The following is a 26,906-nucleotide window of genomic DNA, read 5'->3' as shown; positions in this document are numbered from 1 at the left end:
ATATTTTCCCCAAGCACAAATAGCCTCCCAACGCCTAATCTCTACATTTACGTATAAAAAACTGCCACTTTAATGTACCAATGGAAACTATAGCTCAATTTAAAATCTTTGAGAGAAGGGAGCATGATCAGATGAAGGGAATTAAGCAAATCCAGAGTCTTCTATATATATTAAGTACAGTTTTCATTCGGTCCATAAGGTGCAGTCTTATGGACTGAATGAAAACTTTTAGGATCTCCATAATTGCTGGCCATAATTTATTGCCCATCCCTAGTCACCCTTGAACTGAGTGGCTTGCTAGGCCATTTCAGAGGGCAGCTGAGAGTCACCCGCATTGCTGTGGCTCTGGAGTCACATATAGGCCAGACCAGGAGTTCCTTCCCTAAAGGACATTAGTGAACCAGATGGGTTTTTCCGACAATCGACAATGGTTTCATGGTCATCAGTAGATTCTTAATTCCAGATTTTTAAAAATTGAATTCAAATTCCACCATCTGCCGTGGCGGGATTCGAACCCGGGTCCCCAGAACATAAGCTGGGTTTTTGGATTAATAGTCTAGCGATAATGCCATGAGGTCATCATCTCCCCTTGCATATGTTTAGGTTGATGTAAAACTTGGCAGTCACTTATTCCTTTGAATCTGTTTTATTTATATATATATATATATATATATATATATATATATATATATATATATAATATAGATATATCTGATGTTGTATAATGCAGTGGTCTCGACTGTACTTAAAGAATATTCCGTAGTGAGATCCTGTGATTAGCGCTGCTGCCTCACTGCGCCAGGGACCCGGGTTCAGTTCCGGACTCGGGTCACTGTCTGTGTGGAGTTTGCACGTTCTCCCCCGTGTCTGTGTGGGTTTCCTCTGGGTGCTCTGGTTTCTTCCCACACTCCAAAGATCATAGAATCCCTACAGCGCAGAAGGAGGCCATTCAGCCCATTGAGTCTGCACCAACAACAGTCCCACCCAGGCTCTATTCCCACAACCTCGCACATTTACCCTGCTAATCCCCCTGACACTCGGGTCAATTTAGCATGGCCAATCGACCTAACCCAAACATCTTTCGGGAGATGGGAGGTTAGGTGGATTAGCCATGCCAAATTGCCCCTGAATGTCAGGGGGATTGGCAGGGTAAATGTGTGGGGTTAAGGGTATTGGGCCTGGGTGGGATTGTTGTTAGTGCAGACTCGATGGGCTGAATGGCCTCCTTCTGCACTGTATGGATTTTAGTTGTTGAGTGAGGTATCCCGCTAGTTGACAAACATCCAGTTTGTTCCGGTGTAGCTGATCTTGATGCTGAACATCTGTTGTAAATGTGGAATTTAGCTGTGTGTGTTGTCGAATCACTGGTGTGATACGTATGATTTTCTGTTGCGCTCATGTGTTCTTCCACATTTGATTGCGTGCATTTGGAAAGTCAATGTTAGAGCGTGCAGTATTCTGGAATCTGATTAACTAGGCTGCCTTGCTTCTGTGTAAATGGTAAGGAAGGCTTCAAGCATTGACTCTTTAAATTCAAACAAAACCAATTAGGATGTATGTGACATCATGCAAACATTTAACGTTTGAATAATTGACACTTGAACTGTTGGTGATCTGTGTAATCATTGCTTGCGTTGGTGTGGGATCAGGCTGTGCACGTATTTAACCATTGCCTACATTTCAGATGTGCAGTATGCTTGGACTCGGAGACATGAATGCAGATCAACTTGCGTCGAAACTAGAGGAGACCTTGCCCGTCATTCGTTCAGTCAGCGAGCAGTTTAAAGACCCGGTAATTACTGCCTAATTGATTTTTCACTCCTCCTAAGATCAGTGGTGACGTGCAATTTAATGGTGAGACTGAAGTTGTTCTACAAAATCTGATTTGGGCTGTGGAACTTTATTACCTCCTTGCGCTCAAATCTGTAACGCGGCATTCCTTCCTCGCCGCCCCCTTTCACTCTTGCTTTCCCTCAAAAACCCAAATTTGGTTTCACTGAGCTTTGGTTCCCTGGATGTAAAATTGTAACTACAGATGTCACAGCTCCGAGATTTTATGGGGACACTCGGGTAAATCATTATGTATTGCCTGTCCTGAGATTATCAAGATTAAATCACGTGGTGTGAGACTGGATAGAAACCCACCCCTTCCCTGTGGGCGGCTTTTTAAAAACCCCGTGACAGTCCAAAGGCAAGCTCTGAGTTGCTGGTCGAGTACTGTAACCTTCCTGAGGTGCCATTCCTATTAATGCAGATAGTTCCACTGATAGTTCCTCACAGTGCCAGGGACCCGGGTTCAATTCCGGCTTCGGGTCACTGTCTGTGTGGAGTCTGCACGTTCTCCCCATGTCTGCATGGGTTTCCTCCGGGTGCTCCAGTTTCCTCCCATAGTCCAAAGGTGTGCGCGTTAGGTTGATTGGCCATTCTAAATTGACCCTAGTGTCAGGGGATTAGCAGGGTAAATATGTGAGGTTACGGGAATAGGGTCGGGGTGGGATTGTGGTCAGTGCAGAGTCGGTGGGCCGAATGGCCTCTTGCACTGTAGGGATTCTATAATCGTTTTGCACTTAAGTTTGTTTCACTGAGAGAAGTCAGGATTCCCCACATATTCACCCATCACACAAAAGTATTCCAGTGTTTTAAACTCTCAGTACATTCCACCCCAACCTGTCTTCAACTAGAGTCATAGATGTTTACAGCATGGAAACAGGCCCTTCAGCCCAACTTGTCATGCCACCCCTTTTTTTAAACCACTAAGCTAGTCCCAATTGCCCGCATTTGGCCCATATCCCTCTATACCCATCTTACCCATGTAACTGTCTAAATGCTTTTTAAAATACAAAATTGTACCCACCTCTACTGCTACCTCTGGCAGCTTGTTCCAGACACTCACCACCCTCTGTGTGAAAAAATTGCCCCTCTGGACCCTTTTGTATCTCTCCCCTCTCACCTTAAACCTATACCCTCTAGTTTTAGACTCTCGTACCTTTGGGAAAAGATATTGACTATCTAACTGATCTATGCCCCTCATTATTTTATAGACCTCTATAAGATCATCCCCTCAGCCCCCTACGCTCCAGAGAAAACTACTGGGGGAATAATCTCAGTAAATATCCAGCCAGCACTCTGTAATTTGTTCTATGCTCTTTTCTTTCCCCCCCCAATCCCCGCGTCCCGTTCTCTTCCCCCCCCCCCCCCCCCACCCCGCAAAGACCTGCAGTAGAAGAGAGTTCTGAACTCCACTAATTTATGCTATAACTAGTTTACACCTCCAGTAATCTCTCATCTTTACATTGTAAAGACACCCGTAATATTTTCCAATTAGGATTCAAGTAAATGTGGGCTCCCTTAGCAATGTGTGCTATTGCGTCATACTGAATTAGGGAATTCTAATCTCTACTGCCTGGGATAGAATGGGGCGCTTTGGTTTGACTTTCAGTGGAGCAGTGTGTGAAAACCTACCAGGAATTTTATGTCTTGCAGTCCACTGATCCCTTGTTGTTTAGGGCAGGGATTGAGAATGAGAGTGGGTCCGCTTCAGGATTGCCTGTCTGGCTGCTCTGGCTAACGCAGTTTGCCGTCACTTGAGGAACAGTAAATTAATGCACATTTGTTACCTGTGAAAGCCTTCTGAGCAAGCGTGGCAGGAAGACTTGTGTTTATATTATGTCTTTCACTACCATAGGACCTCCCGACACACCTCACAGCCAATTGAATACTTTTGAAGTGTAGTGACTGATGTAAGGTGGGAAACATATTAGCCAATTTTATCACAGCTAGCTCCCAAAAACAGCAATGTGATGGATAAACTCAGTAAGAAGTTTAACACCAGGTTAAAGTCCAACAGGTTTATTTGGTAGCAAAAGCCACACAAGCTTTCGGAGCTCTAAGCCCCTTCTTCAGGTTGGACTTTAACCTGGTGTTAAACTTCTTACTGTGTTTACCCCAGTCCAACGCCGGCATCTCCACATCATGGATAAATCCACCAGCTCCCTCTTTGAAATAGTGCCACGGATCTTTTCGGTTCACCCAATGGCTCAGTTTAGCGTGCCATCTGAAAGATGGCACTCCCTCAGTAAGTTTTTTAAAAAATTTATTTAATTTTTAGTGTCATGAATAGACTTACATTAACACCGCAATGAGGTTACAGTGAAAATCCCCTAGTCGCCACACTCCGGCGCCTGTTCAGGTACACTGAATTTAGCACGGCCAGTGCACCTAACCAGCACGTCTTTCGGACTCTGGGAGGAAACCCACGCAGTCACAGGGAGAACGTGCAGACTCCGCACAGACAGTGACCCAAGCTGGGCATCAAACCCGGGTCCCTGGCGCTGTGAGGCATCAGTGCTAACCACTGTGCCACCGTGCAATACTGCACGAGAGAGAAGGCCTAGATCTTGTGTTCAAATCCCTAATGTGGGACCACAACCACCTAAGTCAGAGGCACGTGTGCTACTGACAGAATCCTTCAGTGCAGAAGGAGGCCATTCGGCCCATCGAGTCTGCACCGACCACAATCCCACCCAGGTCTTATCCCCATAACCCCATGCATTTATTCTAGCTAGTCCCCCTGACACTAAGGGTCTAATTTAGCCTGGCCAATCCACCTAACCCGCACATCTTTGGACTGTGGGAGGAAACCGGAGCACCCGGAAGAAACCCACACGGGCACAGGGAGAACGTGCAAACTCCACACAGGCTGTGACCCCAAGCCGGGAATCGAACCTGGGTCTCTGGAGCTGTGAGGCAGCAGTGCTAACCACTGTGCCACCGTGCCGCCCCATGATGAACCATGGCTGTCGGCCAAGAGGGATACTGGAGAAAGTTGGGACAAGTGAAAGGAAATGTATGAAATCAAAGCTAATGTTGTTCCTGCTGCCACCTCCGTGTTTTAGTTGGTGAGATCCAAGATGATGGTTACCGACTAAACCTATCCTACGGCCTTTTCTGTTTATTTCTCACAGGAGCAGACCACGTTCATCTGTGTATGCATTGCCGAGTTTCTGTCCTTGTACGAGACAGAACGACTAATTCAAGAGTTGGCCAAATGTAAAATCGACAGCCACAACATCATTGTAAACCAACTGGTGTTCCCGGATCCTGGGGAGAAGCCGTGTAGGATGTGTGAAGCACGACACAAAATCCAATCAAAATATCTAGACCAGGTACTATTATAACGGGCGTGAGTTGAGTGAAATATTGTGTACAGAAGGTGTGACCAGCTAACCTTGTGACTGCATTAGCCTCGTGCTTGAAGGGAATCAAGTTTCTTTTTATTTTCTTTATTGGAGAGGGATTAAGCCTCTTTCAGACTTGCTCTTTCAAGCTAGGTACAATTGAGTATAACAGATGCTAAGAGGAGAGGGAGCTGGCCCCCTTCGATCTCTTCCACTATTCAGTTAGATTATGATTGATCTGTATTTTATTTTATTTATTATTTATTTGTCACAAGTAAGGCTTACATTAACATTGCAATGAAGTTACTGTGACAGTCCCCGAGCCGCCTGTTCGGGGACACTGAGGGAGAATTTAACACGGCCAATGCACCCTAACCAGCACGTCTTTCGGACTGTGGGAGGAAACCGGAACACCCGGAGGAAACCCACGCAGACACGGGGAGAACGTGCACACTCCACACAGACAGTGACCCAAGTCGGGAATCGAACCGGGGTCCCTGGCGATGAGGCAGCAGTGCTAACCACTGTGCCACCATGTTGCCCCCTATTTCGACTCCATTAATCCCCCCCCTCTCCCCTTTTGACCTATGTCCCTTGATATCATTGCCGACTGAATCCCTCTTGAAAATATCAGGTGACCCAGATTTCCACTGCTTTCTGTGTGGGGAAAAAGTGCCTCCAGATTTCACTCCTGAGATTTGAACATTGTGTCCAGTGTTTCCTCTGAGTTTTGTGCAGGCTACTTGTTTCACTGCGTGGTCCCTTTGAATGTTGTTGTGTGACCGCATATGTAAAATAATTTAAACGGGTTGACACGTGTGACGTTGGTTGAGCTGTTGCGCGACTTTGATTGTGCCCTCATGTCCTGTGTTTCACCATCAGAGAAAGTAATTTCTCAGTTTTCTGCTCTTAACTGATCCCTTTTTGTATAATTTGAAACATCTCGCTTCGATCACCTCTCAACCATACACACTCAAGCAAAGTAAGAGTTTTAACAACACCAGGTTAAAGTCCAACAGGTTTATTTGGTAGCAAATGCCATTTGGTAATAAATGGATTTGCTACCAAATAAACCTGTTGGACTTTAACCTGGTGTTAAAACTCTTACTGTGTTTACCCCAGTCCAACGCCGGCATCTCCACATCGTTCAAGCAAATGTAGCCCAAGTTTATGTGAGTTTAGGCGTAAGGATCCTGAGAAGGGTTGGAGGGGGGAGCAGATGGAATAGAGGAAGTGAGGGGGACAGATTACTAGCCAAACTGTGAACTCCAATATTAAACCACAGTTAGCTCTATTTCTCTCTCCGTTCAGGATGCAGCCCGACCTGAGAATTTCCAGCATTTTCTCTTACCCGTCTCAGATTTCCAGCATCCGCAGTAATTTGCTTGTATCAACTGACAGATTTCAACAGCTATGAATTTAAAATAAGGACTTAACTCTGTTAAAATTAGCGTCTGGTGCCCGGGTTCAGGATGCCTGTGATTGCTGAATCTGTAAAAGCTTTTAGTTTTTAATTGGCTGCATGAAACTGATCTGGCAGCTTAATGTAGTCACGGTTCGTGACTAATGACTTCAGTATTGCCGAAAAAAAACATACTGTCAAAGTTTTTCGTCTTGTACTCATCCAGACAGAATCGCAAGAATACCAAATCTCAAAGGGAATAAAGTTATATTGCATGAGAAGAGGGAGCTGATTGGTTGGCAAGTAGACTCTGATTGGTAGATGGGTGTCCTGTTGGACCTTAACCTGGTGTTGTAAGACTTCTTGCTGGTAGATGGGTTACCATAGAGAATACATCAGGGAACAGTTAACTGCCAAGGTTTTTGTTCAAATTCACCCCAGGCAAGTTGACTTTGATTAGCCAAGGCATTAGCATGGGGAATGAACCAGGGAATGGCTGTCACCATATTTTTGGCTAAACAAAAGCTTGGGGGGTGGGGGCAGCCATTTCCTGGTTCATTTCCCCATGTTCAATGCCACGATCAATCAACTTGCCTGGTTTGAATTTAAACAAAAATCTTGGCGGCTCATTGTTCCCTGGTGCATTTTCCATGACAACGCCTCTACCAATCAGTGTTCACTTGCCAACCAAACAGCACCCTCTTCACATACAGTACAAATTGTTGTTACCTTTGAGGTATGGTTTTCTTGCGATTCTGTCCAGATGAGGGGATTTTCACAGCAATTTTATTTATTACTGTCGCAAGTAGGCTTACATTAACACTGCAATGAAGTTACTGTGAAAATCCCCTAGCCGCCACACTCTGGCACCTGTTTGGGTACACCTGAGGGAGAATTTAGCACGGCCAATGCACCCTAACCAGCACGTCTTTTGGACTGTGGGAGGAAACCCAAGCAGACACGGGGAGAACGTGCAGATTCCGCACACACTTCATTGCAGTGTTAATGTAAGCCTACTTGCGACACTAATAAATAAACTTAAACTCCTTGTGCTTCTGTTCCAAAGAGTGTAAGATGAAAGTTTTGACAGCATGTCTTTCTTCAGCACTATTCGAGCTCTGTAAGCATGGCAATCTCGTCTGGTACTTTTAAGATGTGGAGATGCCGGCGTTGGACTGGGGTGGGCACAGTAAGAAGTCTCACGACGCCAGGTTAAAGTCCAACAGGTTTGTTTGGAATCGCGAGCTTTCGGAGCGCTGCTCCTTCATCAGGTGAGTGGAGAGGTAGAGAGGTGTCTTTGCCTTTATATATGCCGTGTTTGTGAACCTACCTCTCCACTCGCCTGACGAAGGAGCAGCGCTGAAAGCTTGCGATTCCAAATAAACCTGTTGGACTTTAACCTGCTGGTATTTTTAAGGTTTTGGTGTATCAAGCACATAGATGTTTCCCTGCCTACCCTTGCCGTTAAGAGGCTTAGTTCACCATTTGTTTCTTAAATGTCTTTATTTGAATAGGATGACTGTGACTTGCCTCTTTTTGCTTTACTTTTTAGATGGAGGATCTGTACGAAGATTTTCACATAGTGAAGCTCCCACTGTTACCTCATGAAGTCAGGGGCACTGACAAAGTCAATACCTTCTCCAAGCTCCTGCTTGAGCCTTACAAGCCACCCAGTAAATGAACAGACTTCCCTCATTCCGTTTTGAGACTGACACAGAGAAATCTGAGACTTGTAATTTATCAACACTACATTTGTAGGCAAGGAGCGTGTGGGGGGGAAGGAGGGAATACGTGGATGTTATTTATTGTTCTGGCCAGTTTTTCTTTTTTCGGGTTCTTGTAATTTTAAGGAGGCGATTCTTTGCCTTGCCCACATGTGACCTTGAACGGGGTCGTGTCGAAAGCTGGGGTTGCAGAAAGAGGCATCAAGCGACCTGTAGCTTCGTTCTGCGACCGATGACCTTAAAGACGATGGCTTTTAAGCTTCGACTTCCCCATCTCCTCCCCCCCCCCCCCCCCCCCCCCTCATGATTTTCCGTCCTCTCTCAAGTGATCCCATGACTTGAGGACTCAGTGCAGCCTCCGCAATCCTCCTGGTTCATTTGTCGTGGCATAGCTAATTTAACACTTCCCAAGTGCAGCAATTGTTCTGGGGAGCAGCAGTGCTCCCCACTCCAACCCCTTGGCACAGTTGCTGCTTCTGGAGAACGTGACCTCTTGTGTTGCGAAGCCGGACCGTCAAACACTGACACAGGCAATTCCTTATCTTTCACTTCAGCGGCAATTAAAAGTTGTCCGTTGTCTGTGAGTTGGGAGCCTGCTGCCGGAGGTTAGGCCTCAAGTTCTCATTTTCATTACTAATTCAGCCCTTATGAATGTTGCATCGGCGTGTGTGTGTGTGTGTGTCCTATTCCAGCCACCTCCCCCATAAAATATCTCAATATACAGCATGCTGACTGCGTCTCCTATTTCTGGCAGGCTGCGGGTTACATGAGAAAACCACTCTAAACCTGACCACTGGCAGGATAACTAACCTTTCAAACCTAACACACGTTTTCTAACTGGTATTGCTTGCTCTGATGTTGTGGGGCCTTTGATTTGGTTTACCGCATCTGACAGTGGAGTGACAATGTACCTGTGCTGAAGTGCTGCTTTGAATGCTCTCTGTGCTTTGTGGGATATTCCCCCCCCTCCCCGCCCCAAGTTTTCCTTTCCAACTTGGAGATGATTCTTATGAAGAAAATAGTTTATGAAAGGACCCAAGCAGACATGTGTGCTTTTCAGGCACTTTCCTGTGGCTGCATTCACACTACTTTTGGTCTCTCTCTTTTATTTTTTGTTTTGAGGTTGTTAATGGTCCTGGCTCCTGCCCACATGTGGGTGGTTGGTCGCTTGCCTCCTGAAGAGGGCGGCACGGTAGCACAGTGGGTTAGCACTGCTGCTTCACAGCTCCAGGGACCTGGGTTCGATTCCCGGCCTCGGGTCACTGTCTGTGTGGAGTTTGCACATTCTCCCCGTGTCTGCGTGGGTTTCCTCCGGGTGCTCCGGTTTCCTCCTACAGTCCAAAAATGTGCGGGTTAGGTTGATTGGCCATGCTAAAATTGCCCCTTAGTGTCCTGAGATGAGTAGGTTAGAGGGATTAGCGGGTAAAATATGTAGGGATATGGGGGGGGGGGGGGGGATTGTGGTCGGTGCAGACTCGATGGGCCGAATGGCCTCTTTCTGCACTGTAGGGTTCTATGATCCTTCCGTGAGTTAGGGGCTGGGTGCGGCAGCGAACCGTGTACACTTTCGGACCTGACCGTCTTCTCAACTCCTGAGATGGCACAGCTAGTTAAAAATAACGGGACATAGCGGGTCAGCAAGGACGAATGATTGGCGCAGTGCAGGGGTCAAAGACATGTGCGGTCAGCCAGGGCAGGCGCCAATGGCTCTGAACTAAGAAAGAGAAAAATTAACTGTGGTTCTTGCCCCCCCCCCCCCCCCCCGGTCCTCATTCCCCTGGATAAATGGGTAATTCCTTGCTGTCCTGACACCTAAGAATGTCCACTTGGAACAGGGATACTTTTTAAAGGGTGCCTATATCCTCCAATCGACACCATTTTTGTTGTGGGTGATGGGGAGGTGTTGTATAATTTGGGGGATTGTCAATAAGCAGCGACATATCCGTGTCCTCTCACTACACATGAGTATTGCAATCGTTTTTAACAGTAGTTTGCAAAGCCTGTGGCGACTTGTTTTAAGTGCAGAATTCTGAGAATGTTAATAAAGTCAAAGACTAAATACTTTAGGAGCAGGAAGCCAGCAGCTGACTGCAAATACTCTGCTCATTTAGTTACCCTCAAATTCCAGGGACCGAACTTCGAATGATTTATCTGCTTTGCTCCAGTCAGTAAGTCAGAAGGTGCTGTCCTTAAAGGTACCACTGTAGCTGTGGGGAGCGGGGGAGGTATTTGTGTTATAGTGTTTCCGCTGCTGTGCTGGGGAGGGCAATAGAAACGAGCGAAAATTATTTAAACACACTAGATTAAGGTTGCCCCCTTCTCTTCTGCTGACGAGATTGTCAAAACTACTTTGCAACAGACCCGCCTTTCCGCTCCACCCAACAGTGTTGGCTCAAGTTTTAACCAAACCCTGAAGTAGAGAGGAAGGATACCTAATGAGAAACGGTTGGGTTTTAAAAAAAATTTTTTTTATCCTAACCTGCAAGTGACAAAGGTAAAAATGGTGGAATTTAAATTTTTCTTGTTTACACGTAGACTATTGCTGGAATTGTACTGCCTTGTCCGAGGCTCGTAGATCCTGCCCGAGGGCAACGGAGAATGTTGATCTGCGGGGCGGGCGTGCCGGTAAAATCCCAGCATGTGTTTCTGAATCTTCTCCAAATTCTCTTTAATTCTTTCAGGTTCACTCCCCAGTGACTTATTTGATTCCAAATGAATGGCTTGTAACTGGGTAGTTCCCAATCTGCATCCCGTTGACTGAACCTGACCCAGTTACAGGAGAGGTCCGGCATCTGACCTGGGGAAAGCAGGGCTGGAGACGGGAGGTTCAGCCAGGCTCCCTGCTCTTGATCTGTCGGGCAGTAATGGACCCTCATTGGAAAATACTTTATTTCTAGATGACTGGTGAGAGCGGGGTCAGGCATGAGTGTGATGCCCCTCTGCCAATCAACCCCACGCCCCCTCCCACAAAAAAAAAACAATGCCGCAATGAATCAATAACGTGTGAGCCTCTGCGAAGATTAATCACAGGCACCCGATACTGGAAGGTGATGAGAAGAGAGAAAAATGAGCAAATATAACGCTACCTTTTTTGTAAAGTAGCAGCATTTCACACTAACAGCTATTAATATTCCTAAAGAGTTGATGTAATGAATTGAAAACTTGAAATACTACAACGGTCAAACTAAATATTAAAATATTTGTACTGCTTACAATGATTTCTGGGATGGAGGTGGGGAATGATTAAAAAAACTCTTGAAATATACCATTACTGCAGGTTGCTGTGTTTTTAGGAATTTTATTGATGGGAGATTGCAACTCGAGGTAATGAATTTTGGAAGTTCTGATAAAGATAGGAAACACAGTAAATGGCAGAACCCTTAAGAGTATTGATAGGCAGAGGGATCTGGGTGTACAGATACACAGGTCACTGAAAGCAGCAACGCAGGTGGAGAAGGTAGTCAAGAAGGCATACGGCATGCTTGCCTTCATCGGCCGGGGCATTGAGTTTAAAAATTGGCAAGTCATGTTGCAGCTTTATAGAACCTTAGTTAGGCCACACTTGGAATATAGTGTTCAATTCTGGTCGTCACACTACCAGAAGGATGTGGAGACTTTGGAGAGGGTACAGAAAAGATTTCCCAGGATGTTGCATGGCATGGAGGGCATTAGCTATGAGGAGAGGTTGGAGAAACTTGGTTTGTTCTCACTGGAACAACGGAGGTTGAGGGGCGACCTGATAGAAATCTACAAGATTATGTGGGGCATGGACAGAGTGGATAGTCAGAAGCTTTTTTCCAGGGTGGAAGAGCCAATTACGAGGGGGCAGAGGTTTAAGGTGCGAGGGGCAAGGTTTAAAGGAGATGTACGAGGCAAGTTTTTTTACACAGAGAGTGGTGGGTGCCTGGAACTCGCTGCCGGGGGAGGTGGTGGAAGCTGATACGATAGTGAGTTTTAAGGGGCGTCTGGACAAATACATGAATAGGATGGGAATAGAGGGATGTGGTCCCTGGAAGGGTAGGGGGTTTTAGTTCAGTCGGGCAGCACAGTCGGTGCAAGTTTGGAGGGCCAAAGGGCCTGTTACTGTGCTGGCGTTTTCTTTGAGATCTGTAAAAGGACAGTTACGCTCGTACTGTGCAGATCCTCATCCATACCATGCATCGTCACACAGAAGGATGTGGGAGTGGCAATGGTTCCTCGCACTGCTCTTCAGGGCTTTATAGTTGTTCACTTTACAAAACTGGCGTTGGACTTTCTTAGATGACCAGTAAAGTTTATTATTTATGAGTCACAAGTAGGCTTATATTCACACTGCCGCAAAGTTACTGTGAAAATCCCCACGTCGCCACACTGTGGAGCCTATTCGGGTACAGTAAGGGACAATTTAGCATAGCCAATCCACCTAACCTACACATATTCTGGACTGTGGGAGGAAACCGGAGCACCCGGAGGAAACCCACACAGACACAGGGAGTATGTGCAGACTCCACACACAATGACCCAAGCTGGGAATCGATCCAGGGTCCCCGGTGCTGTGAGACAGCAGTGCTAACCACTGCGCTCTTTAGAGCTTTGTGATTGTTCACTTTACAACACTGGCGTGGGACTTTCTTAGCTGGCCAGGGGTGTTCCACGCAGGTTGAGAAGCTGAATCTTCCATCATTGACCCAAAGCCTATCCCCAGAATAAAATGGCCAAGCTCGTCCAGCAGCGGCTGTTACTGTTGGCTGGAGGGAAGTCCCCCAAATCGCCATTCAGGTTTGGTGGCTGAGCCTTTTGCCTCTGCAGATGTGCAAAATAGTAGAGTCTTTCAGCAGGGACAGAGGCCCTTTGGCCCATTGCACCAATGTCAACCCTCTGAAAAAGCTTAATCACAATCCCCGTGCCCTCAGTGAATTTCTTGTACAAAGCTGTATCTGCTTGCCTTTTGAAAATTTACATTGTCCATCCCTGTTGCTGGCAGGACATTCCAGAAAGCTTTCTGTTCAATCATGCTATCTAACCCATCTTGTCTGTATTTTACTGGATTACGTTTCTGCCCACTCTCAACTCACTGACCAGTGGAAATAGATTCATTTTCCTAAATTTTGAATGAGTCAGAAGCATACAAAGAAAATAGAAGCAGGAGTCGGCCATTCGGCCCTTCAAGTCTGCTCCGCCATTCATTAAGATCATGGCTGATCATCAAATCCAATACCCTGATCCCACCTCCCCCCCCCCCCCCCCCCCTACCTTTATCCATTTAGCTCCAAGGGCTATATTTAATTCATTCTTGAAATCACAATGTTTTGGCCTCAACTACTTTCTGTGGTGGTGAATTCCACACATTCACCACTCTCTGGGTGAAGAAATTTCTCCTCACAGGCCTAAAAAGGTTTATCCCTTATCCTCAAACTAGTTCTGGACTTCCCCCCGCCATTGGGAACATTCTTTCGGAATTTACGCTTGTCTGATCCTGTTAGAATTTTCTAAGTTTCTGAGAGATTCACTCTTCTAAATTCCATGGTGTGGAGATGCCGTTGTTGGATTGGGGTGGGCACAGTAAGGAGTCTCATGACACCAGGTTAAAGTCCAACAGGTTTATTTAGAATCATGAGCTTTCGGAGTGCTGCCCCTTCATCAGGTGAGTGAATTGATGAAGGAGCAATGCTCCGAAAGCTCGTGATTTCGAATAAACCTGTTGTTCTAAATTCCAGTGAATATAATCCTAACTGACTTGGTCTCGTATGACAGACCTGCCATCCCAGGAATCAGCCTGGTAAACTCTGTACTCCCTCTATGGCATGAACATCCTTCCTCGGATAAGGACACAAAACTCCGCACAATACTCCAGGTGTGGCCTCATCAACACCCTATACAATTACAGTAAAACATCTCTATTCCTATACTCAAAGTCCTCTTGCTATGAAGGCCAACATAATCTTTGCTGCCTTTACTGCCTGCTGTACTTGCGCGCTTTCCACAAAACCATTTCTCTACTAATACTGATTTTCTTCAACTCTTCATTAGAACTTGTCTTTCTCACAATTTCCAATACATTATTCATGTCTTCCTCTGTGAAGATGGAAGCAAAGTACATAGAAACATAGAGGATAGGAGCAGGAGGAGGCCATTCGGCCTTTCGAGTCTGCTCCGCCATTCATCACGATCATGGATGATTGTCCAACTCAATAACCTAATCCTGCTTTCTCCCCACAACCTTTTGATCCCATTCGCCCCAAGTGCTATATCCAGCCACCTCTTGAATACATTCAATGTTTTGGCATCAACTACTTCCTGTGGTAGTGAATTCCACAGGCTCACCACTCTTTGGGTGAAGAAATGTCTCCTTATCTCCGTCCTAAATGGTCTGTCCTAAATAGTCTACCCCAAATCCTCAGACTCTGACCCCTGGTTCTGGACTCCACCACCATCGGGAATATCCTCCCTGCATCTACCCTGTCTAGTCCTGTTAGAATTTTATAAGTCTCTATGAGATCCCCCCCTCATTAGTCTGAACTCCAGCGAAAACAATCCTAACCTAGTCAATCTCTCCCCAAACATCAGTCCTGCCATCCCCAGAATCAGCCTGGTAAACCTTTGCTGCACTCCCTCGAGAGCAATAACATCCTTCCTCAGAAAAGGAGACCAAAACTACACACAATACTCTAGGCGTGGCCTCACCAAGGCCCTGTATAATTGCAACAACACATCCTTGCTCCTGTACTCGAAACCTCTCGCAATGAAGGCCAACAAGCCATTTGCCTTCTTTACCGCCTGCTGCACCTGCATGCTTACCTTCAGCGACTGGTGCACAAGGACACCCAGGTCCCTCTGCACACTCCCCTCTCCCAATTTACAGCCATTCAGATAGCAATCTGGTTTTTGCTTCCAAAGCGAATAACCTAACAACTAGATTGGCAACTAATCCTTTCTCATTGCACAATAACCAGTCCAAGACTTTTAAAAATTCATTCATGGGACATGGGCATCGCTGGCTGGCCAGCATTTGTTGCCCATCCCTAGTTGCCCTTGAGAGGGTGGCGGTGAGTTGCCTTCTTGATTCACAGCAGTCCATGTGCTGTGGGTTGACCCACAATGCCGTGAGGGAGGGAATTCCAGGATTTTGACCCAGCCACTGCAAAGGAACGGCGAATATTTCCAAGTCAGAATGGTGAATGGCTTGGAGGGAAACTTGCAGGTGGTGGTGTTTCCATGTATCTGTTGCCCTTGTCCTTCTAAATGGAAGTGGTCTTGGGTTTGGAAGGTGCTGTCTAAGGATCTTTGGTGAATTGCTGCAGTGCATCTTGTAGGCAGTACAAACTAAGCATCGGTGGTGGAGAGAGTGGATGTTTGTAGATGTGGTGCCAATCAAGTAATCAAGATGGCTTGTTCCCTTGTTGGTTCCTCAATGTGGAAATTAAGAAATATATATATGTTACCAACCTGCGTGCTCTGCCTCCAGATCCACTTCAAACCCCTGCACTCAGGTAAACATTGGTGATTTCATTTGAAGTGCTTAAGAATGAACTCTTCACACCAAGATCTAGCGTGACTAGCTGTCAAAATGATAAAATCAATCTCCAAGCCAGAGAGGTTTTTGAGACAGTAGTCATTGTTACTGAGATTAGCACTAATGTTTTAGCTGCTGTGGGGGGATTTGAACTCATGCCCCAAGGGCATTAGCCCATGGATTTACTAGTCTAGTGACATTACCATTACACCGACATCTCCCCTGAGATGTTGCCGAGTCAGTGAGGTTCCTTAGACGTACAGTCACTGATAATCTATCTCGTGATACAGCCAGTTTGTGCACTGCAAGGCCTGAAAGAATGAAATCATAGAATGGCTTCAGCATAGAGGGAGGCCATTCAGCCCGTCATGCCGTGTACTAGCTCTCAGAGCAATTCTCCATATGCCACTTCCTTCTCCCATTCTGCTTCTCCCCTTCTCCCATTCTGCTTCTCCCCTTCTCCTACTCCCCATAGCCCTGCACGCTCTTCCTTTTCAGATAATGCTGTCTCCACCACGCACTCGGGCAGTGCATCTGGATCCTAACCGCTCTGTGTGCAAGAGATTTTTCTCATGGCGCCAGTGCTTTGTTCATCCGTTTACAGTGGTGATATGTCAATGGATCTACTTGGTATTTCTCCCTCAATCAACATAATTAAAATAAACATTATCTCGTCATGAGGGAGAGAAGGGAATTCACTGACTATCGCTGATGTTCTCCAGTGCCTCCTGTTAGAACGAGCTAACAATGCCTACAGCGACCACGTCACATGTCTTACCCACAGTGTCAGGTTCTCCACCAGGGTTTGGGTTCAATCCCATGCCATTGGCAACACATCAGCTGTCCAACAGACCGACACAACTGGCACTCTCCCTCCCTTGCAAGGTGTCTGCACTTTTCTTTAGAGCCCAAAGCTTTGGTTTGAGTGGTAGAGATGCCAATGTCCTTTCCATCAAATGGCTTGACCAGGAACCTCTCCCAGTCATTGGATGGCAGGTTTGTGAGCCAGAGAGGGTTTTTGAGTCAATGGTCACCGTTACTAAGATTAGCATTAATGTTCTAGCTACTATGGGGGGGATTTGAACCCGTGACCCCATGGGCATTAGCCCGTGGATTTACTAGTCCAGTGACATTACCACTACATCGTCATCTCCCCTGAGATGTTTCCTAGTCAGTGAAGTTCCTTAGACGTACAGTCACTTTTAAAAAATTTGTTCATGGGATGTGGGCATCGCTGGCTGGGCCACCATTTATTGCCCATCCCTGTAGGCATTTAACCACATTGCTGTGGGTCTGGAGTCACATGTAGGCCAGACCAGGTAAGGACGGCAGATTTCCTTCCCTAAAGGACATTAGTGAGCCAAATGGGTTCTTATGATAATTGACAATGGTTTCATGGTCATCAGTAGAGTTTTAATTCCAGTTTTTTAAAAATTGAATTCAAATTTTACCATCTGCCGTGGCAGGATTCGAACCTGATTACCCTGGGTTTACTCTGCATTACTAGTCCAGCTTCAATACCACTAGACCACAGCCTCCCCTGCTAAGCTTGCCTGTGATACAGCCGGTTTGTGCACTGCGTGGCCTGAAATAATTAAATCATAGAATAGCCGCAACACGGAAGGAGGCTATTCAGCCCACCATGTCTGTGCTACCTCTCGGATGGATGTGTTGGATGGATTTGCAGGTTGGTACCCCACCGCCCGTCTGGCCACGTTTTGAACGCAATTTCCTTGGCCGTCAAGTCCTGGGGGGTCACACTCAAACCTGCTCCTTAAGGTTCAGAGGCGGGGGGGCTACCCACTGTACCACAAAAATACCACGGCGACCACTTCACGGTGGTAATATATGAGCCAAGGTAGCAGAGGCACTCGGAAGAAATACAAGGGAATGATCCCAAACAAAAATGGTAACATAACCCCACAAATAACTTTTCAATCAATATTTGTCAAAATGATATCACTGAAATGAAGAATAAGGGAACAACCTCCTTATACATGCTGCAGTATTGGGTCTGAGCCTAGCGGGGGCGGTGTCTGCAATGGTTGTTGCTGTAAACACACACAATCTCAGAATTGTTACAGTGCAAAAGGAGGCCATTTGGCCCATTGTGTCTGCACTGCCTCGCTACACGAGTGCAGTACTGCACAGCACTGATTTTTAATGACCTGGTGACATTTTTCAGCTTTAACCAGCAGTTTGAAACCAGAGTAAAGAGACCTTATTGGGTATGTTTGCCTTCCTCAATCGGTAAATATATACTGTCCCGGTCTAGGTCGAGCCGTATAAACTTAAGAGATTCCCGCATTCATTCCCAACTCTGCCTGATGAGCAAGTGAATCTCAGCTAGTATAACAGTGAACGTGCTACATGGATCTAAATGCAACCCCCCCTCCCTCTCCCCAACACACACACACACAGCAGGAGAATGGGCATGGGGAAGCTAGGAGCCTTCGGGGGCGGATTAGCGGGGTAAACACGTGGGGTTACAGGGTAAGCCTGGGTATGGGTCGCTGCAGACTCGATGGGCCGAATGGCCTCCTTGTGCACTGTAGGGGTTCTATGATCACTAACCTGCTGTTTATCATAGAATCCCAGCCCATAGAAGCTGTAGAATCTCAGCCCATCAAGTCTGTTCCAACCCAGGCCAAGAGATTCTATGATTCCATGGTAAACTGTAGGATAGTGATCATAGAATCCTTTATAGGCTTGGGTTGGAGCAGACTTGATGGGCTGAATGGCCTCCTTCTGCACTGTAGGGATTCTATAATCACTGTCCTGCTGCTTATCGTAGAATCCCTACAGTGCAGAAGGAGGCCATTCAGCCCATTGAGTCTGTACCAACCACAATCCCACCTAGGCCTATTCCCATAACTCCACACATTTACCCTGCTAATCCCCCTGATACTGAGGGGAAATTTAGCATGGCCAATCCATCTAACCAGCACGTCTTTCTGACTATGGGAAGAAACCGGAGCACCCGGAGGAAATCCACGCAGGCACAAGGAGAGCGTGCAGACTCTGCACAGACGGTCGCCCGAGACCAGAATTGGACCCGGGTCCCCAGCGCTGTGAGACAGCAGTGTTAACCACTGCCACCGTGCCGCCCCAATCTATGGATTTAAATCCAGGGAGGTATCAGCACCTTCAAGAGAGGTAGGGGAGGGGGAGGGTACATTTGGTAAAAAAATTAAATATTTTTCTCTGAATTCAATAGAACATTCATATCAAGACAAGGAAAGCTGCATTTTTATATCCCCTGTGGAAGAACGGTCAGGATAGTGATTGGCTATTCCACCAAGGAGAGCATCGCAGCGAAGCTCCAAGTTCTTTTTTTTGTGGGAGGAGGGAGTTTTCTAGAGCTTTTTTATTCATTAGTGTCACAAGTAGGCTCACATTAACAGTGCAATGAAGTCACTGAGAAAATCCCCTAGTCGCCACCTGTTCGGGTTGCACTGAGGGAGAATTTAGCACGGCCAATGCACCCTAACCAGCACGTCTTTCGGACTGTGGGAGGAAACCGGAGCACCTGGAGGAAACCCACGCAGACACGGGGAGGCATGCCGCACAGACAGTGACCCAAGCCGGGAATTGAACCTGGGTCCCTAGTTACTGTGAGGCAGCAGTGCTAACCACTGTGCCACTGTGGTTTGTTATTACTCAGGTGATTTTGTAATTGGGAGGTGTTTGACGGGGAGTGGGGGGAGGTGTGTGCACAGTGGCGATGTATCATAGGACCATAGAATGATTACAGCACCGATGGTGGCCATTCAGGATGTCGTGACCCTACTGGCTCTATGTAGGAACAACTCAGCTGGTCTCACTCCTGCCCCCCTCCCCCCGCCTCCCCCACCCCGCCCCGCTTCCACCTGTTCCCCGTAATCCTGCAAGTCCTTTCTCGTCAGATAATTAATCCAATTCCCTTTTGAAAGCCATGACTGCATCTTCCTCCTGCGCACTCCCTCAGTGCATTCCAGAACCTTCCCCGGGTCCATGGTTGTGGTTTGGAGAACACTGCCTGAGGGAGTGCAGTGGAAGCAGGTTCCGTAATTACATTCAAAAGGCGAATTGGGGGAAATACTTGGAACGGGGGAAAGGGAATAGGGCGGCAGTGGCCCAGTGGGTTAGCGCTGCTGCCTCACAGCGCCAGGGACCCCGGTTTGATTCCCGGCTTGGGTCACTGTCTGTGCGGAGTCTGCACGTTCTCCCCATGTCTGCATGGGTTTCCTCCGGGTGCTCCGGTTTCCTCCCACAGTCCGAAAGACGTGCTGGTTAGGGTGCGTTGCCCGTGCTAAATTCTCCCTCAGTGTACCCGAACAGGCGCTGGAGTGTGGCGACTAGGGGATTTTCACAGTAACTTCATTGCAGTGTTAATGTAAGCCTGCTTGCAACAGTTATAAATAAACTTAGAAAACTAGGGCTATGGGAAAAATGCTAGGGAGAGGGCCTAATAGGACAACTCTTTCAGGGAGCTGTCAGAGACATGATGGGCCAAATGGCCTCATTCTATGCTTTTTCCTTTAAGCATATCTTTGTACACACGCTGTTTTTTTTTACCTGTTAGAGAGTAGTGAGGGGAAGTGGTGGGAGGAATCCCAAGCTGAAGGGCGGCACGGTAGCACAGTGGTTAGCACCGCTGCTTCACAGCTCCAGGGTCCTGGGTTCGATTCCCAGGTCGGGTCACTGTCTGTGTGGAGTTTGCACATTGTCTGCGTGGGTTTCCTCCGGGTGCTCCGGTTTCCTCCCACAGTCCAAAGATGTGCGGGTTAGGTTGATTGGCTAGGTTAAAAATTGCCCCTTAGAGTCCTGGGATGCGTAGGTTAGAGGGATTAGTGGGTAAATATGTGGGGGTAGGGCCTGGGTGGGATTGTGGTCGGTGCAGACTCGATGGGCCGAATGGCCTCCTTCTGCACTGTCGGGTTTCTATGATTATCAGCCCACAAAATCCGCCTTCCAATACCAACAAATCCTGGGGTTGGACTTGAACCTGCAGCTTCTTGTCCAGCGGTAGGGCTTTACCCACTGAGCCACAATGCCTCCTATTCTGGGGCTGTGTCATTCCTTCAGTCACAGAGTCCTTCCTGACACTCCCTGGCATCACATACAGGTGGTGTGACTTATGGTGTGAGGCTTCACTTCTACGTGGGAGGCGATGGCCTAGTGGTATTACCGCTAGACTATTAATCCCGAAACTGAACTAACGTTTCTGGGGACCTGGGTTTGAATCCCACCGTGGCAGATGGTGGAATTTGAATTCAATGAAATCCGGAATTGAGTCTCTACTGATGCCCATGAAACCATTGCCGATTGTTGGAAAAACCCACCTGGTTCACTCATGTCCCTTTAGGGAAGGAAATCTGCTGTCCTTACCCAGTCTGGCCTACATGTGACTCCAGAGGCACAGCAACGTGGTTGACTCTCAATTGCCCGTTGAAATGGCCAAGCAAAGTGTTCATTATACTAGGGATGGGCAATAAATCTCAGCAGGTCTGACAGCATCTGTGGGCAGAGAATAGAGCCAACGTTTCGAGAATGGGTGAGCTCTGACGAAGGGTCATCCAGACCTGACCAGACGTTGGCTCTATTCTCTCCCCACAGATGCTGTCAGACCTGCTGAGATTTTCCAGCATTTTCTGTTTTTGTTTCAGATTCCAACATCCGCAGTATTTTGGGTGGTGAGTGTCTGGAACAAGCTGCCAGAGATGGGTACAATTTTGACTTTTAAAAAGCGTTTAGACAGTTACATAGGTAAGACGGGTATAGAGGGATATGGGCCAAACGTGAGCAAATGGGACTGGCTTACTGGTTAAAAAAAAGGGACGGCATGGACAGGTTGGACTGAAGGGCCTGTTTCCATGCTGTAAGTCTCTATGACTCTAAATGCTGGCCAGCCAGCAATGCCCATGTCCCACGAATGAATACAAAAAAAATATAGACTAATTAAGATTGTTGAACAACATCTACAGATCTGTGTGTCCGGCAGTTAGGAATATTGGTGAAATGGAACACTCGATTCATTTCAATGTCCCAGTGTCTACATTGAGTATTCTCAGGTCAGGGCCGTAGGATGGATCCATGATCAACTCTACAATGGCCACGGGGAGTGTATGGATTGATTGGTTCATGTTTTTATCCACTAACTTCTAACCTCAGGTTGTGTACAATCTGTGGAGTCACCAGAAAGAGAACCTGTCATCCCATCAGTCTGACCAACTGTGGTGAAACATAGAATTATAGAAGATAGGAGCAGGAGGAGGCCATTCGGCCCTTCGAGCCTGCTCCTCCATTCATTATGATCGTGGCTGATCGTCCAACTCAATAACCTGATCCCTTCCTCCCCCCACCCATATCCTTTGATCCCCAAGAGCTATATCTAACTCCTTCTTGAAAACATACAGTGCTGCTGTTGTGTTAGAACCAGCTTGGCTAGAAGCATGGCTAGTTCTGAGCACAGGTCTTCAGTGTTAGAGCAAGGATGTGATTGGGCCTTTTGCTCAGTCAGTTAAATCGTATGTAGAGGGCATACTGAAGACTGACACCTGTATTCCATAGAATCCCTACAGTGCAGAAGGAGGCCATTCGGCCCACTGAATCTGCACCGATTCTCCCAAAGAGCATTTTACCCAGGCCCACTACCCCTGCCCCTGGCCCATCCCCCATGCATTTACCATGGCCAATCCACCTAACCTACACATCCCTGGACACCAAGGGCAATTTAGCATGGGCAATCCACTTAACCTGCACACCTTTGGATATGAAGGGCCAATTTAGCATGGCCAATCCACCGAGCCTGCACATCTTTGGACACTAAGAGGCAAGTTAGCATGGTCAATCCATCTAACCCACACATCCCTGGACACTAAGGGACAATTTAGCATGGCCAATCCACCTAACCTACACATCTTTGGACACTAGGGGACAATTTAGCATGGCCAATCCACATAACCTACACATCTTTGGACACTAGGGGACAATTTAGCATGACCAATCCACCTAACCTGCACATAATTGGACACGAAGGGGCAATTTAGCACGGCCAATCCACTTAACCTACATATCTTTGGACTGTGGGAGGAAACCGGAGCACCCGGAGGAAACCCACGCAAACACGGGGAGAATGTGCAAACTCTGCACAGACAGTGACCCGAGGCCGGAATTGAACCTGGGTCCCTGGCGCAGTGAGGCAGCAGTGCTAACCACTGTGCCACCCTCAGTATCGCTAGGTCTTTGAATTCTGATGATTCTTTATGAAGTTTAGGACGCTGTTTGTAGATGAGGTAATGTAGAGATATTCTTTGTGTGGGAATATTACATTCATTCTAAACTGCTGAATAACAATCCCAGATCAACAGACCGTATTTTGGGAACTCTGTTGTTAAGCGGTTACAAAACACATAAACAAAATCAACTCATTCTTTCCTTTGGTCAAAGCTCATTTTGCCTCTTATTTGTATTCAACACAACTCACTCTGATGACAGTATACATTTTCCCTGCATGCCATTGGCATACACTTGCCAGACAGAAGGTCAAAGAAGCGGGGCTAGGACACAAAGCTATCAATTTTGAGGGTACCATGTATTTCCTTCATGGAAGGAGTATGTTTGCTGGGTTATAGAGTCATTGAAGTTTACAGCATGGAAACAGACCCTTCGGCCCAACTTGTCCATACCGCCCTTTTGTTTGAACCACTAAGCTAGTCCCAATTGCCCAGGTTGAAGAGGATGTTTGGTTGATTTTCACGGTGGCACAGTGGTTAGCACTGCAGCCTCACAGCGCCAGGGACCCGGGTTCGATTCCTGGCTTGGGTCACTGTTTGTGCACGTTCTCCCCGTGTCTGCGTGGGTTTCCTCCGGTTTCCTCCCACAGTCCGAAAGACGTGCTGGTTAGGTGCATTGGGCCGTGCTAAATCCTCCCTGAGTGAATCATAGAAACCCTACAGTACAGAAAGAGGCCATTCGGCCCATCGAGTCTGCACCGACCACAATCCCACCCAGGCCCTACCCCCATATCCCTACATATTTTACCCGCTAATCCCTCTAATCTACGCATCCCAGGACACTAAGGGGCAATTTTAGCATGGCCAATCAACCTAACCTGCACATCTTTGGACTGTGGGAGGAAACCGGAGCACCCGGAGGAAACCCACGCAGACACGAGGAGAATGTGCAAACTCCACACAGACAGTGACCCGAGCCGGGATTCGAACCCAGGTCCCTGGAGCTGTGAAGCAGCAGTGCTAACCACTGTGCTACCGTGCCGCCCCGAACAGGCACCGGCATGTGGCGACTAGGGGATTTTCACAGTAACTTCATTGCAGTGTTAATGTAAGCCTACTCGTGACACTAATAAATAAACTTTAAAAACCTCTTCTTCCATGCTGTCTTGACAGTGAAGCATATTGGACTCACGCCATTTGATGGAGAACTCCATGGTCCTTTAATAATGCAGTATGATTCAGAGAGCGGTCAGCCTGGAATTCACTACCACAGAAAGCAGTTGAGCCCAAAACATGGCGTGTTTTCAAGAAGCAGTTAGATACAGCACTTGGGACACAGGGGATCAAAGGATATGGGGGAAGGCAGGATCAGGCTATTGAGTTGGATGATCAGCCATGATCATAATGAATGGCGGAGCAGGCTCGAAGAACCGAATGGTCTCCTCCGACTCCTATTTGCTACATTTTTATGTCCCCACCAGTCTTTATTGGGCTGGAAGTCACATTGCAGATGTGAGAACTGTATCAACCCAATTTCTGAAATGCATACATTGTAAATTTTGTTCAGATAGGATCTTTATTAACCACCTTTCCCCTCTTCATCTCTCCTCTTCCCAGTCCTCGAGCCTTATTCTGAGAAGGAAGAATTGCATTTATATAGCACCTTTCATAACCTCAGGGCATCCCAACTCGCTTTACCGTGATTTACAGATGCACCATAGAAAGAATCCTTCCTGGTTGTTTCACAGCTTGGTATGGCTCCTGCTCTGCCCAAGACCTCAAGGAACTACAAAGGGTCATGAACAAAGCCCAGTCCATCACTCAAACCAGCCTCCCATCCATTGACTCTGTCTACACTTTCCGCTGCCTCGGAAAAGCAGCCGGCATAATCAAGGACCCCACACACCCCCCACATACTTTCTTCCACCTTCTTCCGTCTGGAAAAATATACAAAAGTCTTAGATCACATACCAACCGACTCAAGAACAGCTTCTTCCCTGCTGCTGTCAGACTTACCTTGCATTAAGTTGATCTTTCTCTACACCCTAGCTATGACTGTAACATTACATTCTGCACTCTCTCACCTTCTTCTCTATGAACGGTATGCTTTGTCTGTATAGCGCGCAAGAAACAATACTTTTCACTGTATACTAATACATATGACAATAATAAATCAAATCAAAAGATATTTTGTTTCAGTGGGGCTGCTGGCGGGGTAAATGTTGGTTAGGACACATCCATTTATAATGCCTTAGATGTTTCTGATGGCACCGGGTTAGTCTCCCTCTCCTGAATGTCAGTATAAAGAAGGAGATAGTCATAGATTCCAGGAAGCGTAGTGGTGGACATGCCCTTACCTACATCAATGGGGACGAAGTAGAAAGGGTCGAGAGCTTCAAGTTTCTAGGTGTCCAGATCACCAACAACCTGTCCTGGTCCCCCCATGCCGACACCATAGTTAAGAAAGCCCCACCAACGCCTCTACTTTCTCAGGGGACTAAGGGAATTTGGCATGTCCACTATGACTCTCACCAACTTTTACAGCTGCACCATAGAAAGCATTCTTTCTGGTTGTATCACAGCTTGGTATGGGCTCCTGCTCTGCCCAAGACCGCACAAAACTACAAAAGGTCATGAACGAAGCCCAGTCCATCACTCAAACCAGCTTCCCATCCATTGACTCCGTCTACACTTCCCGCTGCCTCGGAAAAGCAGCCAGAATAATCAAGGACCCCACACACCCCGAACATTCTCTCTTCTACCTTCTTCCTTTGGAAGAAAGATACAAAAGTCTGAGGTTATGTAACAACCGACTCAAGAACAGCTTCTTCTATTAGAATCATAGAATCCCTACAGTGTAGAAGGAGGCCATTCAGCCCATCGAGTCTGCACCGACCACAATCCCACCCAGGCCCTATTCCCGTAACCCCACACACTTACGCTGCTAATCCCCTTGACATGAGGGTCAATTCTTCCCTGCTGCCATCAGACTTTTGAATGAACCTACCCTGCATTCAGTTGATCTTTCTCTACACCCTAGCTATGACTGTAACACTACATTCTGCACTCTCTCATTTCCTTCTCTATGAATGGTATGTTTTGTTGCAAGAAACAATACTTTTCACTGTATGTTAATACATGTGACAACAATAAATCAAATCAAATCAAATTAAAAATGATGGTGGTGTCAGTATGGGATTATCAGTGCAAGACCGACACACAGATGCAGTACTGGGGGAGTGCTGCCCTGTTGGAGGTGCTGTCTTCTGGATGTGATGTTAAGCCAACTCTCCATCTGCTATTTCAGGTGGATGCAAACGAGACTAATGGCGATATCTCAGAGAAGCGCACGGGGGTTACTGACTGCGCCCTGAATGATATTTCTCCTTCTGGTCATTGCCACATTGCTGTTTGAGGGATCTTGCTGTGCACAAATCAGCTGCCAGACACCCTACGTCGCGACAGTGACTGCACTGTAAGGCACTCAGGATAGTCGGGTGGTGGTGAGAGGTGCTATAGAAATGCAAGTTTCTTTCTCCTCACGGATGAGGTAACAAGGCGGGGTCACTGTGGGCTAAACAACACGCACGCCCCCCAACCCCCCCTGCCACCCGCCTCCCCCCCCCCCCCCCCCCCCCCCCGCCTTGGATGTCAGCTCCCTCATACTATGTGCTTGCAACTCTTCCAATTAGTTGTCCTGATTACAGCAGCATTTAGCCAGGGCTGAAGCACGAATGTTAAGGGGAAAAGAGGGTGACTTGTGTCACCTGACAACCTAGCAAGTTGGGTAGCACAGTGGTTAGCACTGCTGCCTCACAGCGCCAGGGATCCGGGTTCGATTCCCGGCTTGGGTCACTGTCTGTGTGGAGTTGGCACGTTCTCCCCGTGTCTGCG

The 26,906-nt window shown here is 47.2% G+C and overlaps 1 protein-coding gene across 2 annotated transcripts in view; it reads left to right on the top strand.

The window, feature by feature from the left end:
- get3 (guided entry of tail-anchored proteins factor 3, ATPase) overlaps window positions 1–26,182 on the top strand; it is a 44,265-nt gene extending 18,083 nt beyond the window's left edge. The window contains exons 5-8 of one of the 2 annotated variants that reach the window (XM_078235075.1): window positions 1,685–1,792; window positions 4,965–5,165; window positions 8,132–8,252; window positions 24,630–26,182. In XM_078235075.1, coding sequence (XP_078091201.1) covers window positions 1,685–1,792; window positions 4,965–5,165; window positions 8,132–8,252; window positions 24,630–24,715 — 516 coding nt within the window. In that variant the 3' untranslated portion in view covers window positions 24,716–26,182. Of the gene's footprint in view, window positions 1–1,684; window positions 1,793–4,964; window positions 5,166–8,131; window positions 8,253–10,638; window positions 11,569–24,629 lie in introns of those variants that run through there. The other variant, XM_078235077.1, reaches the window with a different exon arrangement.
- The last annotated feature ends 724 nt before the right edge of the window (window positions 26,183–26,906 follow it).

The sequence above is a fragment of the Mustelus asterias genome, chromosome 19 (genome assembly GCF_964213995.1).
Source record: "Mustelus asterias chromosome 19, sMusAst1.hap1.1, whole genome shotgun sequence".
NCBI lineage: Eukaryota > Metazoa > Chordata > Chondrichthyes > Carcharhiniformes > Triakidae > Mustelus > Mustelus asterias.
This window is presented reverse-complemented; position numbering and strand designations above follow the sequence as displayed.